Source organism: Camelus dromedarius, chromosome 12 (genome assembly GCF_036321535.1).
Source record: "Camelus dromedarius isolate mCamDro1 chromosome 12, mCamDro1.pat, whole genome shotgun sequence".
In the NCBI taxonomy this organism is placed as follows: Eukaryota; Metazoa; Chordata; class Mammalia; order Artiodactyla; family Camelidae; genus Camelus; species Camelus dromedarius.
Genome location: NC_087447.1, coordinates 42,173,051 through 42,192,259, shown reverse-complemented (window position 1 = coordinate 42,192,259; position 19,209 = coordinate 42,173,051). Strand labels below are relative to the sequence as shown.

The 19,209-nt window shown below is 40.7% G+C and overlaps 1 protein-coding gene across 1 annotated transcript in view; it reads left to right on the top strand.

Annotated features, from left to right (window-relative positions):
• Nucleotides 1-11,952: 11,952 nt before the first annotated feature.
• The window catches only part of SWAP70 (switching B cell complex subunit SWAP70), a 59,504-nt gene continuing 52,247 nt past the window's right edge, over nt 11,953-19,209 (top strand). The window contains exon 1 of the mRNA XM_010977156.3: nt 11,953-12,133. Within this exon, the coding sequence (XP_010975458.1) occupies nt 12,035-12,133 (99 nt within the window). The 5' untranslated portion in view covers nt 11,953-12,034. The remainder of the gene's footprint in view (nt 12,134-19,209) is intronic.

Here is a 19,209-nt window from a genome sequence, read left to right as displayed (position 1 = left end):
AAGGAAATGTATGACCTCACATAACACGAAGCCCTGAGGTGGGGTGGGCTGTGGGCGCGGTGTGCCAGGTTGTAGCTCCACTCTGTTATGATTCTCTTGGTTCTGCCCTTCTCTGTGGACTGGCAGCGCCCTCGGGCTTGCAACAGGGTGGCTGCTGCAGTGACATTATCATATCCAGACACAACAATTCAGAGGAGGAAGTGGGACTCATTTCCCTTTTTTGGGACTGTGGAACCCTCTCCAAGAAGCCCCACCATGGACTTTAACTCCCATCTCATTGGCCAGAGTTGTGTCACACACCTGCTCTTAAACCAATCACTGGCAAGGAGGATGGGATTGCCAATTGGCTTTTACTACTCTGCTGGTGGGAATGCAGTTTGGTGCAGCCACTGTGGAAAACAGTATGGAGATTCCTCAAAAGACTAGGAATAGACTTACTACATGACCCAGGAATTCTGCTCCTGGGCATATATCCAGAAGGAACCCTACTTCAAAATGACACCTGCACCCCAATGTTCATAGCAGCACTATTTTCAATAGCCAAGATATGGAAACAGCCTAACTGTCCATCGACAGATGACTGGATAAAGAAGATGTGAATTGTAGAACAGATAAACACGATTATACCGTATAGCACAGGGAACTATATACAAGATCCTATGGTAGCTCACGGAGAAGAAAATGTGACAATGAATATATGTATGTTCACGTATAACTGAAAAATTGTCCAGTGCTCTACACTGGAATTTGATTCAACATTGTAAAATGACTATAACTCAATAAAAAATGTTAAAAAAGTTAAGTACACAATTCAGCGGCTTTTAATATATTTACAGAGTTGTGCCACCATCACCTGAGTCAATTTTAGAACATTTTCATCATTCCAATAGGAAAGCCATTAGGAGTCATTCCCCATTTACACCCCTCCTCCAAGCCCTAGACAACCACCAGTCTGTTTTCTGTTTCTATGGATTTGCCTGTTCTGGATGTTTCTTACAAATGGAATCATAAACTATGTGGTGTCTGGGGCCCTTTTAATCACTAAACTTTATTTGCTATATCAGTGGCACTTATCATGCCTATACCTTTTGCAGGGGATTTCTTGAATTATGCATTTTAAAGTTTTGCTTAGTCAGTACAGGTATAACTCATTTTATCGTGCTTTGCTTTGCCTTATGGAGCTTCACAGGTACTGCTTTTTACAAATTGAATGTTTGTGGCAGATTTGCACTGAGCAAGTCAACAGCACCATTTTCCCCACAGCATTTGCTCACATCACGTCTCTGGGTCACATTTCAATAATTCTCACAACATTTCAAACTTTTTCATTATTACTATATTTTTATGGTGATCGATGATCAGTGATCTTCAATATTACTATTGCATAAAGATTACGACTCACTGAAGGCTCAGGGGATGGTTAACATTTTTTAGCACTAAAGTACTTTTAACTTAAGGTATGTACATTGGTTTTTCAGACATAATGCTATTGCACACTTAATAGACTACAGTATAGTGTGAACACAACTTTCTATGCATTGGGAAGCCAAAAAATTCCTGTGACTCACTTTATTGCCATATTCGCCGTATTGCAAATATGCTTTTTTGTGGTGGTCTGGATCTGAACCCGCAGTGTCTCTGAGGTCTGCCTGTATGATATCATTGGTTGTACTGTCTTTGTACATTGACCCAGTTGTTTGGAATGACTGGAAATATAAATGTTCCTTATATATTAAGCATTCATTCCCTTCCTTTCTTCCTCCATGCCATCCTTCCTTTCCCTCTTCCTTTCTTCCTTCCACAAATAAGAGTTGAGATCATCTCTGTATCAGATATTGTGCCAGGCACTGGGAACTCAACAAAGGACATGCAGGTAGGCTCTTCCCCTCATGGACTTAGAGTTGGGTGCAGGTCCTGTCGTTTCTGCTGATGACTTGAGGAGGCCAGGCCATGTGGGTGCTGCTGGGTACCACTCCAGAACTGCTCAGAGTAGCTCCTTCTTATAATTCCAGTCTTTCCCCATCTCTCCTATCATCTAACCTTTGACATACTATATTCAACTGTACAATTACCACCATTCATGCAAACTTTTCCATATGTGCTTATTTATCTTATCACAATAACAGCTCATGAAATATGTATCAGATTTGCTTTGTCACCAAGTTTTATTTGATTACAACAGTAAACTGTTAATTTATTTCGTATTTATACTTTGATTCTTTACAAAAAAGGATTAAAATTGAAACAGAACACAGGTCATTTATAAATAGTCAAGATATAGATCCTAACAGCTAACTGGAAAATTTTTCTTACAGTTGAGCACTAAATTTATTATAGGCCAAAAAAGAATGCAAACAAATTTGCATCAATGAATAGACTTCTGAATGGGGATAGATGATTCAAATAAAGGTTTTAAAAGAGAAGAGATTATAATAATAGATTTGATGAAGGACTAAAAAATTAAGTAAGTATATAGTATATTAAATAACTATATTTTCACATTAGAATAATTTAAACTTGGATAAAAATGGAAAAATTTAATGCAAACTGATGGAGACTTAGAAAGAAAAATATTCTTAACGTTTGTCACTTGGAAACCACCTTACTAACTACTAAGTAGATTTGCACAACCAAAATCCAGATTTTGATCCCATTCTTTATTTATTTTTTTACTTTTATTGCAGGGGTGATTAGGTTTATTTGTTTTTTTTTTATTTAATGGAGGTACTAGAGATTGAACCCAGGACCTCATAAATGTTAGGCAGACACTCTGCCACTGAGCTATACCCTCCTCCCCTCTAAAAATCCAGATTTTGGATTCTGCTATGCTCCTTAAAAAAAGCCATGGCTTTTAAAAGCATAGCCAATTTCACATCTTGAAATAGGGAAAAACCAGGAGGAGCTTGTAACATCCAAGAAAAGGATGCTTCCAAAAATGTTTGAAATAGTGCTGATTAGACGATGAAGCCATGTTGTGATTCTTTTGAGCATCAAGAAAGAATAATAATTACAATTAATTATAACATTTGTAAAGTCCATGAGTCAAAGTGAAAAGTTTTAAAGAAGTATATGAAAAGGTAATTATAACACAAAAGGAGGCTAAATATAATAAAATATATTTAAACTACTATTTTTAAAGTAGTTGCTAATATTTTTGGCCGCTTTGTTTCTTTTCGTAAGTATATTTTGTGTCTTGCTGGGACTCAGGACAGGCCACCCCCAAATAAGCCTCAATGGTATATAGATTATTTTGAATTAAAGTTATTTAAGAAGTGGCCAATGTAAGAGGGACACTCTAATCCTCCTTTTTGACTTCCTGAAAGCAGAAAATAATAGATTTGTGTCTATTTGTGACATCTATTTTGTGTCAATTTTATTATTAGTCCCACAGGAGTTCAAGAGAGGTGATGGGGGAATTTCCCCCTTCTCCAACAGTATAAAGTATAAGTAAATATTTCTTTCAGTGTAACAAGGGAAGAATGTATACAGGGAACAAGAGTAAGCCAAAGAATTATGTAAAAAGTAGAAATTGTACTAAGAATAGGAAAAAATGATTAACCTGATGGTCACAGAATAACCAGGTAGAAAGGGGGTCAGAAAATGTGCTATAAGATGATACATCAATCAAATGTCATAAAGAAAGAAAGTTGACTGTACAGACTCAGTGCTTTGTTTCCTGGGAAGTAATATCTTTGGATGATCCTACTAATACATCAAAGGTTAGCGGATGGGAGAGATGGTGAAAGATCAGAAATACAGGAGGGAGTAGGAAGCTATTCTGAGGACCCACTGATAGTCCTGGAGTTGTAACTCCGCAGCACTCACCAGGCGTGGTCTCTTCAGGTCATCAGCAGAAGGGACAGGACCTCCACCCAATGCTAAGTCCATGAGGGATGTTCATTGTTTTATTCCCAGGGTCTGGCACAATACTTGATGCAGAGAAGATGCTCACTTATTTGTGGAAGGAAGAGAGGAAGAGAGAAGGGAAGGAAGGCATGGAGGGAGAAAGGAAGAGGGTGAACGATGGAAGGTTTTTTTTTTTAATATTGCTGCTTTTCCCTCCATCTTTATTGAAGTGTAATTGACCAAAAAATAGTACATTTTTAAAGTATATGCCTTGATGTTTTGATAAATGACATGTTTCGATAATGATATTTGATATATATAATTGTGAAATAATTGCTATAATCAAGCTAATTAACATATGCATCACCTCACATAGTTTCCAGTTACCATTTTTTTTTTTTTTTGGTGGGGAAAACACTTAAGGGTTATCCTCTTAGCAAATCTCAAGTATACAATACAGTACTGTTAACTATATTCACATTTCTGTACATCAGATCTCCAGAACTTATTCATCTTGCAAAACTGAAACTTTGTACCCTTGACCAATATTTCTTTACTTTTCTATCCCCAGCTCCTGGCAACTATCATTCTCCTCTTAACTTCTATGAATTTGACTATATTAGAGTCACATAAATGTGAGATCAAGCAGTATTTGTCTTTTTGTGTCTGACTTATTTCACTTATCATAATGTCTTCTAAATTCATCCATGTTGTTGCAAATGTCAAGATTTCCTTCTTTGTAAAGGCTGAATAATATTCCATTGTATATGTATGTAAATACATATATACATGCATATATATATTATGTTCTTTACCCACTCCCCATCGATGGACATTTAGGTTGTTTCTGTTATCTTGGCTGCTGTGAATAATTCTGCAATGAACATGGGAGTGTAGATACCTCTTCAAGATACTGACTTCTTTTTCTTTGGATATAAACCCAGAGTGAGATTGCTAGATCATAAGGTTGTTCTATTTTTTATTTTTATTTTTCCAAAAACCTCCATACTGTTTGCCGTAATGGCTATGCTGGAACAAAGGCTTTTTGATGCCTCTACAGCGGGAGAAGCTGGATAGAAATGACCTCTTCTGTACTACTCTCCCCATCGACTTCCTGTGTGGAGTCTGAGCTCTGAGTTGCTCTGTTCTTCATGAGAGTCAATAAAAGGGGAAAAGGAAGAAGGGTATTCTGCCTGTAGCTGAACTGGACATAGGATAGTGTTTGGCTTGTCCCAGCTCCCAGAATTTCTATATATATGTGGCTCTCAGAGGTTTCCAGCAGATTCAAACTGTGGACTTCCCCCATTAGAGAAAAGTGTTGGGGTTCGAGGGAACCACATGAGTTTCACTGGATTAGGGCATCAGAGGGGCTTCACAGGTGCTTCCAACTGTCTCTGCTTCCCTGCCCCAAGCTGAAGTAAATGGCCAGGGGAGCCACAGCTGAAGCTTTCTTTAGAACCATTCCCAGGCCACATAGGCCGAAATTTCATCTATTAGACAGGAATTTACAAGTTAACCATCCAGGACTGGATGAAGATAGCGAGCGTGGGCCATTCAGTCCCAGGTGTGGATTGCTTAGATTGCTTTCCTACTCTCAGGGGAAGGGGAGTTTTGATGGAGAGAGTGGAGGGGAAGGATCAGGAAGTAACTCAAGGAGGAGGGGCACTCTGAAGGGGGGCTGTGCAGGGTTCTGGGGGCTAGGGAGACTTCAGAGCTCTCTGTTGGCACTTTCTTAGCCTCTTTCATGGGCTCCTCTTTAATCACTCCTTAAATTTTGGTTTTCCCTGGGATTCTTCCCTAGACCCCTGTCTCATCTTAATTTCAACTCTCTCTAGCTGATCTTGTTCACTCATCTCTGTTAAAAAAAAACAAAATTCACCCAAGTATATTTTAAGATCTAATTGGCTTTATTCAAAGATTCATGAACTGGACAGCATCCCACCTGGCAACTAGATGGGCCCTCCAAGGGGTTCTACAAAATGGAAAGTTTTTATGGGAAGAAGGATGGGGTATGGGAGCTATTAGCAAAAGAAAGAAAAGATTATTTCTAGGCCAGGACATATTCTTTTTGAGGGGAAGGGAATGGCAAGTGCTGGAGAGGGCCTGTGTGACAGATGATCTCATAGGTACTGACCAGAAAATTCCAGACTGGTTGGTTAAAATTACATTTCTGAGGAAGGTCAAAACTGCAATTAGATTAGAAATTAAGTCTGAGTTTGTTATCCTGGGCTTTAGCACAAGTGATGCTATTTTGGGCCTGTGGTTTTTCTCTTTAATACCTAATACCTTGTTGAAGAGAAAATCCTAGGCTGGGCATTACCCATAAGCGCTCAGGTCACACGCTTGACTCCAACTTCAGGAACTATGTATAAATTCAGGCACTTCTTCAGGCTCTGCCTCCAGCTTTGGTTTTGGAGCTTTCATTTGGTTGATCACCCTAATTTCTGCACTACTGCTTTTACACCAGATTTCCCTCCTTTCTGTCTAGTCCTTTCAGATTTCAATACTCATTTTGTGGGTGTGCCCAGCTTTTGGCCATTCAATTTCTCCTTAAAAAACCCTCTCTCCTGGATCACTTTTCTGACTGCAACGATCAGGGAATCTTAGCCTATGATTCTGACACCAATTCTGATGTGTGGGTGTTTTCCCTACACCAAGTAATCCTCCAACACCAGCTGGTGTCAATCCTGACACTATCCATCTAGAGTTAGCATCAGATAGGTTACAGGCTCAGTCCTTCAAGACTCGCCAGACTTAAGATGCCAATTCGAAGTCCAAATTGCTACCTGTGCTTCTGACCCACTGGCTATAAATCAGAGGTTTCCATGATGCCCTCCTTGGGGGTTTGATTGAGCAGCTCACAAAACTCAGGAAACCAGTTTACTTACTAGATTACCAGTTTATCACAAAATATATTAAAGGATACAAATGAACAGCTAGATGAAGAGAAACATAGGGTGAGCTCCCGAAAACAGGAGCTTATGTTTCCGTGGAATTTGAGGCTTGACAGTGGATGCATTCTGGCTCACCAACCAGGAAGCTCTCTAAATCTCACGTCCTTTTGGGTTTTTATGGAAGTTCCATTACATAGGAACGATTAAGTCATTGGCCATTGATGAAATCAATCTGTAGCCCCAATCCCCTCCCCAGAGGTCAAATGGGATGGGACTGAAAGTTCCAACCTTCTAGTCAGATGGTTGGTTCCTCTGGCAATCAGCCGTCATCCTTACATCCTTTCCAAAATTTATCTCATGAACTAACAAAAGACACCTTTATGGCTCTCAACACTTAGGAAATCCCAAGGGTTTTAGGAGCTCTGTGTCAGAAATGGGACTAAGACTTAATGTATATTTATTACAGCTCACAATATCATATAGCCAAAGTAGGATTCTACATTATTATTATTATTATTATTATTATTATTGTTGTTGTTGTTGTTATTATTATTATTATTATTATTATTATTTTCTTTCATACTTCTGCTAGCTACCTCTTTCTGGAATGCCCTTTCTTCTCTTCTACAGCTATCTGTGAATTTTGCTAATTCTCAAGACTCAATCTCCACCTCTGAGAAGCTTCTCCTGACTCTTACCGTCATCCCTAGTCTTAATGGGTCAGGTTGACATGAATTTTCATGCATTCTGTGGGGCAACAGAGATCTGGCCTTGGTCTCAGTGGAAGATTATTAAATCAGGATTTTCTGTAGAACACGGGTGAGACTCAGCCTAAACTCCAGCCAGTCATGTCGGAGGAGGCTTTAAGAGTTAGCTCCGTTACACAGTTCTTACAATTAAAAGATCAGATTTTACTGCTTTTGCATCTTGAACAAACCACCCAACCCCAAGATTTCAGAGGAACACTACTCTCCTCCTTCCTGTTTGTCACGATTGCCCCTCCCATTTGGATAGGCTTCAGCAGTTATGCCATGCTTTCACAGCTGTTATTTCACTTGTTCCTTACAGTAACCCCGTGGGGCAGAGAGAGATGGTTTTCACCAGTTGAGGGGACTGCAATTTCTACTAGTTCTGAGGACTTAAATCCTCGCATCAGTTTATGAAACTTCCCGTGGAACAGAAGCTTCCTATCAGGAAAGCTGTGGGGTAGTGGCAGTTGTGAAGATGTTATCAGCTGCCAGGATACCAGGGGCCGGACCCCACTCTCACATCTGCCAGATTCAGGCACAGTTACTCAGCATTTCTGTTTCTTGCTGCCAGATTATGTCCCACAGATTAACTGCTTGAAAACTGAACAATTCCATCTTTATAGTTCAACTCCCTTCTTCTATTTTGTCTTAGACCAACAGAAGAAGCCAATTGGCCATTTCAGCATGACTGGAAATCTCCTTAGCCAGATCCACAAGATTCATTAAGTATCCTTACTATTTTTCATTAGGTACTCTGTTTTTGTTGTTACCTCAGACAACAGTGTTGCCAAACTTTTTACCACCGATAACCTTTTGTCCAACTCTATTAGGTTGCTAGGGGTGTCATGATAAGGTACCAAAACTGGGTGGCTTAAACAACAGAAATTTATTGTCTCAAGGTTCTGGAGGCTAGAAATGCAATATCAAGCTACCAGCATGGTTGGTTCCTTCTAAGAGCTATGAGGAAGAATCTCTTCCATCCCTGTCTTCTAGCTTCTGGTGATTTGCTGGCAATTTCTGGTGTTTCCTGGCTTGAAGACCCATCATCCTGATTTCTGCCTTCATGTTCATATATCATTCTCCTTGTGTGTTTGTGTCCAAATTTACTCTTTTTATAAGGACACCAATCATATTGGATGAGGCCCCACCCTAATGACCTCATTTTAAGTGGATTACCTCTATAAAAACTGCATCTCTAAATAAGATCACATTCTGAGGTACTGGGGATTAGAACTTGAACATATGAATTTTGGGGAGATGCACCAACCTTCAGGAACAATCTCTCACTGTCCTTCAAACCTTCCCTTGAGATCCTTTAAGCTTCTGCCATCCCCTGTCCAAAGCCAATAGCACATGTTTTTTGTTAGCAGTATCTAACTTCACCAGTGTCAGTATCAGTTAGGGCTGATCAGGGAAGCAGCATCACTGAAGAATACCAGATTTATCATAGGGATTAAATACAACACAGTTGCAGGAAAAGCTAGGGAAGAAAAAGTCTGGAAGGAGACGGCTGGATGATCTGAGGAAAGTCTAACCAGGGATCACAAAGGAAAGCTGGTGAAGAATTCTGTGGAAGACTGTAGCCTCTGCATCTGAAAGTGGGCCTGAAACTGACAAGCATCAGGGAGAGCAGTCAGGAAGAGGAGCCGGACTGAATTGGGGACAGTGAAGACAAACTAGAATCCACAAGGATAACTGGAACCCACAAGGACAAAACAGAACCCCTAGCTATCCCTCATGGTGATGATGCAGGTGGTCTGCAGAAGAAGTTGATGCCTTTCTCACAGAACTACATGTGTGCCTTGCCCCTGAGGCTTGGAGAAGCTGAAATAGGAGATGTGGTCGGAGATGGAAGAGCTGGGGGCCAGTTGCTGCTCTGCACCAACAGTGTGCCAGCAGGTAACAAGTTTACAATCTGCAGTTAGTACTTGGCATCTTCAGAGCACAACAGCTGCTGCTTCACTTGCTCCTTCTGGGTGTTACACACATTTTGTCTTCCAGTCCTATCCTGGAACCAGACTGGGAAGGGAAATTTGGGAAACTAAATTTCAGTTTAGTTAAATTGACATGGTGCAAATCCACCACATGAGCCAAATATCAACAGTTGCCAGGTACCATGATGCTGTCTGTGCCTCATCTGAACTAGTGCCTCATCTAAACTTCATAGGAATTTTGCAAGATAAATATTAGCATCCTCATTTTACATACGAAGAAATGAAGCCTCATATTTGCTCACAGATAAGCAAATGGTCGAGCTGGGATTCTGTCCTACATCTGTGTGGTAGCCAGCTTCAAGATGGGGCTCCAGTGATTCTTGCCTACTGACATTTATGCTCTTTTGTAGTTCCCCTTCCCACCTTAAGTAGATCTGACCTGAGTAATCAGTTAAATATTGCAGAAATGATGATAAGTGACTTTTGAGGCAGGATCATAAAAGACATTGCAACTTCTACCTTCTCTTCCTTGAATCACTTGCTCTGGGAAAAGCCAGCTGACATGTTGTAAGGACACTCAAGTGGCCTGTGGGCAGATGCACATAGGGAGGAACTGAGGCCTTTTGCGAACAAGTCCATGTGGGTGAACCGTCCTGCAAGTAATTTCTACAGCACCTGCCTTGCCTCAGGTGACTGCAGTCCCATGTCCTGACCGAAACCTCTCAAGAGACCTCAAGCCAGAACTATATGGCTAAAGGGCTTCTAAATTCCGACCCCATAGAAAATATGAAATGTTTATTATCGTTTTAAGCTGATAAATTTTTGGTTAATTGGTTAGGCAGCAATACATAATTAATATAATCTGTTAAGTTCCAAAGCACAGCTCCTTCCATGACATTATTTTGCTTTTAATAATTTGTTCAGGTTGTGAGAAAGGGGATTGTGGAAGAAGTAGGAATTGGAAGTTCAGAATGTACTGGTCATGTGACCCCTCCCCCCCAAGCTTTGAAATGTCTTTTTGGCACTTCCAGATACTGAGAGAGAAGGAGGAGTGTCATCTAGTGGTTAATCTGAATGTTGAAAATTAGGAGGGTTTCTTTTTTGTCACTACCCAGGAAAAGCTGAGTTGGCTTGAAGAAATGAGAGGTTAAATCATGTGCTCTGGCTGACCGGCAGACTTGAGCTGGAGTTGAGGAATACCAATGATAGAAACTGGATTCTGGCAGGACAAGAAGAGTCCTGACAAATGGTGGAGTGGGCAGGGCTTCTAGGGCCCTCACAGTGAGACTGACAGTTCCCCTGCTTCTGCCCCTTCCCCCCAACTGGGCCATCCCTTCCTTTGGCTCACCAAGTTCCCTTTGGCCTCAAGCTCACTGAAGCAGCTCCTTACTTTTCTGCTCTTTCCAAATCCCCCTTCCTTATGATGCTCTTTTCCTTTTAATAAAGTGCATCTATTTGCATTTAGGAACATAAAAGAAGAAAGCAAAACCAAACTTCATCTGAGAACCATCTCCTTTCGAAAACTCTTGGTATTTGTTTTTTCCTTCATATTGTGCCTAGTGACTTAATCAGATTGGCATCAGCCAGCAATAGTCATTATCCTAGGATGCAAGCACTAGAGAATGCCTCCAGGACGTCTGGAGCAACCATGCTCGTTTCATACGTGGAGAATTTGAAGCCCAAAGAGCTCAAGTGACCACAGTTAGCAGATACTAAATGAATATCTCTACAACGAGGAGGACGCTCTTCTGGGCTTGGATAGGTTCTTTCAAATGGTCCACCCATTCTGATTAGTAAGATGGGTGGAGTGATTTGCTGGAGTCCTTCTGGGCCTCCTATTATGCAAGCACAGAAACACCAGAGAACAGCAGCATTACTCACATCAAACCCTGCCTCAATTGTGAACTGACCTTCAAAAGCTTAGAGTTAGAAAAGAGATTGCCTGACCCTCTGACTTATACCTGATTCTTCCACCTTAAACCTCATCTCTGTGCCCCACCGGAGTCCACTACACAGTAGGCAACAAGAAAAAAAGTTTGTGAAAGGAATGAACCAACTTCCCTCTAGGCCTTTCCCTGCTTCTCCTTCCTCTCCCCACCCTCTGACACTAGAGACTGTGAGCTTTGAGCCCGTGCCCGGGGACTTTTGGGGATCTTGTCTGGTATCCTCAGACAGTGACCACGTCCCCAGGGCAGGACCGGGGCTCCCTTCTTCACAGCGGGACGGCGGCTGGACCCGGGGACTTCTGCTCACCCCGACTCTCACAGTTTTCCTCGGGATAGGGGCTCCTGTTTGGGGGGCATGCGAACACCGAAAATGGCCCGAGCTGGTCCGGGGAGAACTAGGGGGATGAGTGGTGGCCCTTGCCGTCCTACCCGGGAAAGAAGACCTGGCATTCCCACCAGAAGGGAGTTGCAGAGCACCCGACCCCGCGCTGCAGCCACGGAGCGAGCTTCCCAGCGGGCGCCCAGTGGGCGGGGCCTGGAGGGGGCGGGGCCTGCCGCGGTCAGGTGACGGCGCAGCGGGCGGTGGCGATAGAGGTCGAGGGGTGTCAGACGCGCGGAGTAGCTGGTGGGGCAGTGGCGGCAGTCGGGGTAGCAGGGCCGTGGCCATGGGGGGCTTGAAGGACGAGCTGCTTAAAGCCATCTGGCACGCCTTCACCGCGCTCGACCTGGACCACAGCGGCAAGGTCTCCAAGTCCCAGCTCAAGGTGGGCGCTCCCCCGTCCCAGCCCCCAACTCGGTCCTCTCCGGCGCGCGCTCAACTAATCACGGCTGGAAACGGACAGGCGGGCGGGGACCACAGGGAGTGGCGGGCCGGAATGCGGCGGGGCGGCCTGCTCGGGGATGGAGGGGCCAGAGACCCGGATTTGGCACTTTTTTGCCTCCCTCTTGATTTCGGGACCGTGCGCTAGTCCTCTCAAGGCTCCGCATGAGCAAGGGACGGCGGCGGTGAGGGCTGTGAGGGGCGAGCCAGGCTCCCTGTTGGTGCTCGAGGCCCAGAAAGTTTCAGACTCGGAGAGGGCGGTGGGAAGCTCCCTTAGGAAACTTATCCGGAGTTTCCTCCTTACTCTGGGAGAGAAAGGAACTTGCCCAAGGTGACTGTGCAGAGCCTTCTAAGGCGCACTCTCTGCACCGGGGCAGTCCTCAGAACGGCCAGCTGCACCCCAGGGAGCCAGACAGGCCTGAGAAGAGAGAAGTGCCCCAGAGCCTGGTCCCCAGAGGCCTCCTCCTTTGGGGTGCTTTGGCGGTGGGGCATGCTTTCCGACTAGTGAGGAAGACCTGGCGTCCTCAGGTCTGGAACGAGTCAAGGGTGTGCCTTGTCTCACAGGAACCTTAGTTCCGGGTGAGGAACTCTGATCTTTCTGGCACCCTGTAAAAGCAACTGCCTTTGCAGTCTTCATTGTGACTGCCAGAGACCCCGTCATTAAGTGAGACTATAAGGTATAAATAAAGAAATGCTTATAAATTGAGTAACCCCAAGCAGAGCAAGTGGCACTTAGCCAGGAGAAATTGGCCGCTTCTTGAAAGTGTAAAATACGGAAACAGACAAGAAGAGCCATTCATAGGCATTTTAAAATATACACATTTTGGATCTGAATGTCTGGTTTTCTTAGCCTCCTCTGAGAATGAATTTCTGAAGATTGAGTTTGCTTTGTATGTTTTGTGCAGTAATCAGGAGGTTCTTGATGACCAGTGGCTTTTATGACAGGAGGACTTAGCATTCTGCCTGTCTTCCTTTTACCCTCCTCCTCTTTTTCTCATTCATAAAATCATAGTCTGGAATGATCCATGGAGATCATCCACTTAATCTTTATTTGACTGTATTTTTAAAATTAACATACAGTACCATTGACTTTTTTAGTGGATGGTTCTATGAGTTTTAACATATACATCTGTATAACTAATACCAAAATCAAGGGTCCATCAGTTCCATCATCGCCAAAAGTTCCCTCGTGCTTCCCCCTCTTCCTCAACTGCTGACAATCAGTGAAATGTTCTGAATTGCTATAGTTCTGTTTTCTCCACAATGTCATAAAAAAATGGAGTCTTACAGTATGGATCCTTTGACACTGGCATCTTTTACTCATCATAATGCCTTTGAGATTCATCCATGTTGTTGTGTGTGTCAGTAATTCTTTTTAATGCTAAGTAATACTCCATTGAATAGATGTACCATAGTTAATCCATTCACCCTGGAAGAATATATGTGTTATTTCCACTTTTGAATGATTATAAATAGAGCTGCATTTTACTCTTTACTGTTTTTACTTTTAATTTACCTATACCTTTATATTCAAAGTGAGTTTTTTGAAGATAACATGTAATTGGGTCTTATTTTTTTTTAATCCATTGTGACCATCTGTTTTTTAATTGGTGTGTTTAGATCAGTTACATTTAGTTATTGATATGGTTAGATTTAGTGCTACCATTGTACTACTTGGTTTCTGTTTGTTATTCTACTTTTTTTCTCTTTCAATTGATGGCAGAAACGAATTATTTTCTATTACTTTTGTTATGCAACATTCAAAATTGTCTTTGTGGCTGCTTATAGAAAAAGTGTCCAGAGGATACTTGACTGCAAGCTTGGCAGGAAGTATTAAATTCTGGTTCATGGCTTTCACCCACAAGATGTTGATAATACAAATGTGCAGTTGTGTTTTATCTCTTTTGTCTGCTTAACTGAGAGATTTTGGGGTTGATTTCATTCTGTTCATCTTGCCAGTGCTTCTGAAATTGGAAATATTTAGAAGTTTCTATTTAGTTGTCTCCTTCTGGGAGTTTTGACCCTCAAGTTCAATGTTCATTGATCCATTGGCTAGGAGTAGAGTTTTTGCCTTTATTTGTTCATTCATTCATGCGTTCATAAATAACTTTTTGTGTATATTCTGTGTAATGTACCATGCTAATTTCATAAAAAGATTAGTATTTTTACACTCTTAAGAGGTAATATCTCTTTGGAGGAAATATCATTTGATTGGCTTATTAAATAGACTAAAAATTACATATCCAAAATGAGGTTAAAATTTGTCACTTTGGAAAACTATATGGGCATTCTAAAATACTTTTGACACTTGTCTTATGGAATTACCTTCACAATTTTCGACACAGTGAATGGTGACAATTCATGTGTTGGATACTGTGCCTAATTCTAAGGGTGATACAGTAGTAAAGGTGAGGAAAAAAGAAATACATTTTTGCCTTCAAAGAGTTAAATTTTGGTAGGCAAACTAAAAGAATAGCAACCATTAGGGAAGTCTGTCTCTTAATCTCTCTCTCTCTCTCTGTGTATATATAGAGATTATATTACTCAGACAATTACCCTAGCCTTAAAAAATGTAAGGTCTGGTGGTTGAGATAAGAAGTACAGAAATACTATTGGGTAGAAGATGTTGAATGTGATAGAAGATAAGAGGCCATGAGATTTTAGAGGAAGAGACCAGTACTTTTTACTGTTGTAATTACTTCATGAAAAACTTGAAATGACCTCTGAAGAAAGCTAGGATATGATTATGTAGAAATGGGGGAGGATTAAACCCATTCTATTCATTTATTCATTCATTCTTCCTTTGAATGGATATTTGTTGACTGCTTTTATCTCTACAGGATCCCTGTGAACTATTGTAGGTGACAGGAATTAATCAGGTATTTATAGGGACTTCTGTGTAACTTATTTTGATTGGTGTGTAGCATATGAGTATGGTGTGTATGTTAAGAAGGAGTTATTGCTAGTGATAAAGCTGTAGAATTAGACTGGGGTTGATGCATCAAGGGCTTTGAGGCCAAGGTAGTTAAATAGATGCCATTGGACCTTTAAGTTTTCTGAGGACTGATGGGCCATGATCAGAATTGCACTTTAGGGAGTCACTTAGGTAGTGGCATATGTAGTGGATTGGAACAGATTGAGCAGATTAGAATTAGGAAACCATTGAAATAGCTCAGAGGAGAAGTAATGGAGGGCTGGAGGTGGTGAGGATGAGCAAAGGAGGGGGTGGGGGTATGGAGCAAAGGGGAGTGATGGTGGAAGGAGGAGAAAGAAACTTTGCTGTCCACACACTTCAACCCATCATTGGGTGTGAAGAGAAATGGAAAGGACAAAGTCAGAAATCTCTCAAATTTCAACTAAGGATGTGGTTTTTAATAGAAATAGGAATGTTATGAAAAGAGTTATCCTCTAGTCACAGTGATGTTTCCTTGTTAAAACAATTGGGCATGAGGTCATTGCAGGTCAATATCTGATCTTCATCAAAGTACCTTCCCTTTCATGCCCTCCAAAAAACAGAGAAGCACCTCTGTCTCACTTTCCTGACCTTGATTTTTTCCCCTCTTCCTCCCACATTCCCTGTAATCTCCTTGGGCTTCTTCCTGGCAATCTGTTCACCCTCTCCAGGGGACCTCTGTCTCTTTGGCTCCAGTTGTGGCCTTTCTGGCTCCCCACCTGAGTTGCAGCTGGACAAGTTTTCACACCCACACTCAGTCGTGCATCCCCATACAAGTCATCAGCTATATTAGTTTAATTTGTAATTGGATTGTTAGACGGTATCTCATTTTTTTAGTTGTCATATGGATTTGCTGTGACTCTGTTTTTCAGGCTGGAATACAGAGGGATACTAAACTAAGTTATTGTTTTAAGTTAAGCTTTTTCTAGTTGTGTTAAAATCTACTTTTTAGCTGCTGAAGTAGATAGCAATAGGCTAATGGTGGGGAAAGAGATCTTCAGAAACACATTCTTTACTTGCTTTTAAACTTGGATTCATGAATAGTACTTCCTTAGGACATACTTTATAGTTTGAGACTATATTCATTTTGAATGCAATTTTAGTATACTCTATGATAACTGATGGGCGATAAAAAGCTACTGAGATTTTGATGGAAACTTTTCATTATATCTATAGGAAGGTGCTATGTACATGCCATATAGGTGGCTGAGTGAATATCATTGAGCTTAATGTTAGAAATTTTTTTACCAATTTTTTCTTCAGTGAAAAAATTTTGTCTTTAATTTTTAATGAGGGACATTTGTGTGGATTCTATATTTTAGGAAACTTTATTAATATGCCATCTGAAACAAGTATTGTGGTGTAAATTTGCGAAAGTCTTAAGGGAAATAGGTATTGGGCATATTATTTGAAGGAGAGGCAAAAATTGTTTTCTTCTCTACTGATACTTAAAAATTATTTTCATATTATTTGGAATTTCAGTGGTCTTGCAGAAAGATACGAAATCTCCAGAAATACATGCAATTCCAAGAAGGTGAAACGATGAAGCCTGTCATTTAAACAAATGTACATCAAAAAGAAACTTTTAAAATAGTTCATATATACACATGGTATAAAATTCATAAAATTCAAAAGGGCATTTACACAAGTGAAAAGTAAGTTTCCTCCAAGCCCTGGCCCACACTAGTTACCTGCCCTGGAGGTAACCATTGTTCCTCATTTTATAAAAAATAAAAATGCACCTTAAAGTTAATGCTCTTGTTATTATATTAAGTATTGTCTTCTTAAATATAGCAAAATCTACTGATATTTTTGGAACCTCTGTTATAACTTTACAATTATGGTTGCAGTTTGAATTACACGTCAGTGCTGGAAATGTCTTGAAATAAACTTATTGGCTTCACTTTTATCCTGTTGTTTTTAGAAACACAGGTTTTATTTTGTTTTGTTTTAAATTGTGCCCTTTTGAAGTAAAGAGCTTACAACTAGTGAGGATCTAAATAAAACATTTTGAGGAACAACATGAGTGGTTTGAATCTTTATTCATTTCTCAATGATAGATTTTCAACTAAATGTTTTTTACTTTTTGCACTTGCAGTTGGTTTGCATATCTTGTGAATAATGTCGTGTGTTCTGTTTTCATGTAGGCATTTAGCCTCAAAAATTTTTAACCTTGCTAGTTACAAAAGTAATTGAGCCAGATCAGTGGTCTGTTGAAAATATGAAGGAAGTAAGTTGCAGTAAAAGGCTTTTATTGTTTGAAACACAATGTAAAAGATTTGGTTAATTCTTGTGAACTTGGCATGTATAGTATTCCCTCCCTAATCTTTGGTGTTATGTTTCTGTTAGCCCTTGTGGTTAAAGTTATTTCTGTTCTAAAAGTCTAATTAAAAAAGCATGACTCATGAGTGAGCCTGTGAAAGTCTTTGTAAATATTTTTTATATTTCAGCAGAATACAACAGTAAAGACAACTCTCCAAATAAAGAGCATATAAGAGACATTTAAAAATCCTAAAATGATAATAATGGATTCCGGATCATTTCTTTTCCCATTTCTTACTTGCTAGAAAATTTTCAGTGAGGTAGCTTGGAAGGTTTTGGTTTTTTTTTGAAATACATGTTAACTTTTGCTTTATTGAAGATAATATGCAATCTGTGAGGCACTTTGGTGTGTGGGGCCTAACATCTTAATAGCCAGTGCATTTCTAATCTTATGACTCAGAGGCTCTTTACCTTCCTGGTCCCCGTTTTATATTTCCTTTGGGGTCTTACTGCAGTCCCAGAGGTACATAGTAGCTGGAAGCTAGAGACAGAAGAGGCTTTGAGTGACCTTTGCTCACTTACTCATTTTGCCCTCAGAGAGTTGGTATTTCCCATCCCCCGCAACAGGAGGGTTATTATAATCCCCTCAGTGATTATTAACACTTTGGAACTGTAGGTACTCTGACTTGCTTCCTCAGTCCCTCTTACATGTGTCCCTGGTCCCTTCCTGCAACATAAGTCTCAGGTAGGCCTTTGCCTCAGCTTCCTTTTACGTTCTCCAAGGCTTCATTTCATAAATCTGTTTTTCTGCTCTGCTTTCTGTGTTATTTGCTTTTTCTCATTCTACCTTTGGATTCCTTCTTTTTTTTTCCCCCTCAATCTGTGTCTACTTGAACCTGCAGTTCTCAGCAATCAATTAATTGTTTAATTGTGAAAAAGTATTTAGGAGTAAATCTGCATATGATTGAATTTCATATAAGGAGATCTGACAATTTGGAAGAGATTTCTGAAATATTGGAAAAACTAATTTTTTCATCTTCAGACTCCTGTGTGCCTTCTCTACCTTTTGCTTCTTCAGGAATAATTAGCTTTACAACCTCCAGGAGAGTGTAATATGTGGGCATGGAATACCAACCCGAAGTGACAGCAATTAGGATGAAGGTTGTCCTGGTCAGATGGGCAGTGTTGAAGGTATAATATTTCACTGGATAGGCAGCTCTGGGAGGATGAAGCACTATCTGCCTTACCAGACAGCACATCCCCATCAGTCCTTTTAGTTCACAGGATGTTGGATGTCTCAGCCAGGTGCTGTTACACTGGAGTTGAGAGCATGAGCTGGTGGGCAGCTGACTCCACTCTCAACTCTTCTTCAGTGGTGATTTGAGAAAATGTTGTTTGGTAATGGGACACTAGATTGTTAGTTGATCGAACAAGGTTGGAATTCTGAAGTTCTTCACCTGGGTGACTTTAAGGAATTTGCTTTGCTTCTTGTATTTTAAGATTATCTGTTAAATGGGAATAAGACATTTTAACAACATACATGTTTGAATAGATGCAGGTCACAACCTTTATGTGTGACTGTAGAACATTTACTAGCTACCTATTTCTTACCAAACACTGATGTTGAAAAAAATTGATCTACAAAACAGTATATAAATTTGAAGGTTTTAATCTGTACCCTTTGTTAGGGACGCTGGGGAAGTGAAAAATATACAACATTGTCCCTTACCTTAGTAAAGAAGATAATACATGAAATGACTACAACAAGATAACATGTAAGAAAGTTCTAGAAAGTATGGGAAATG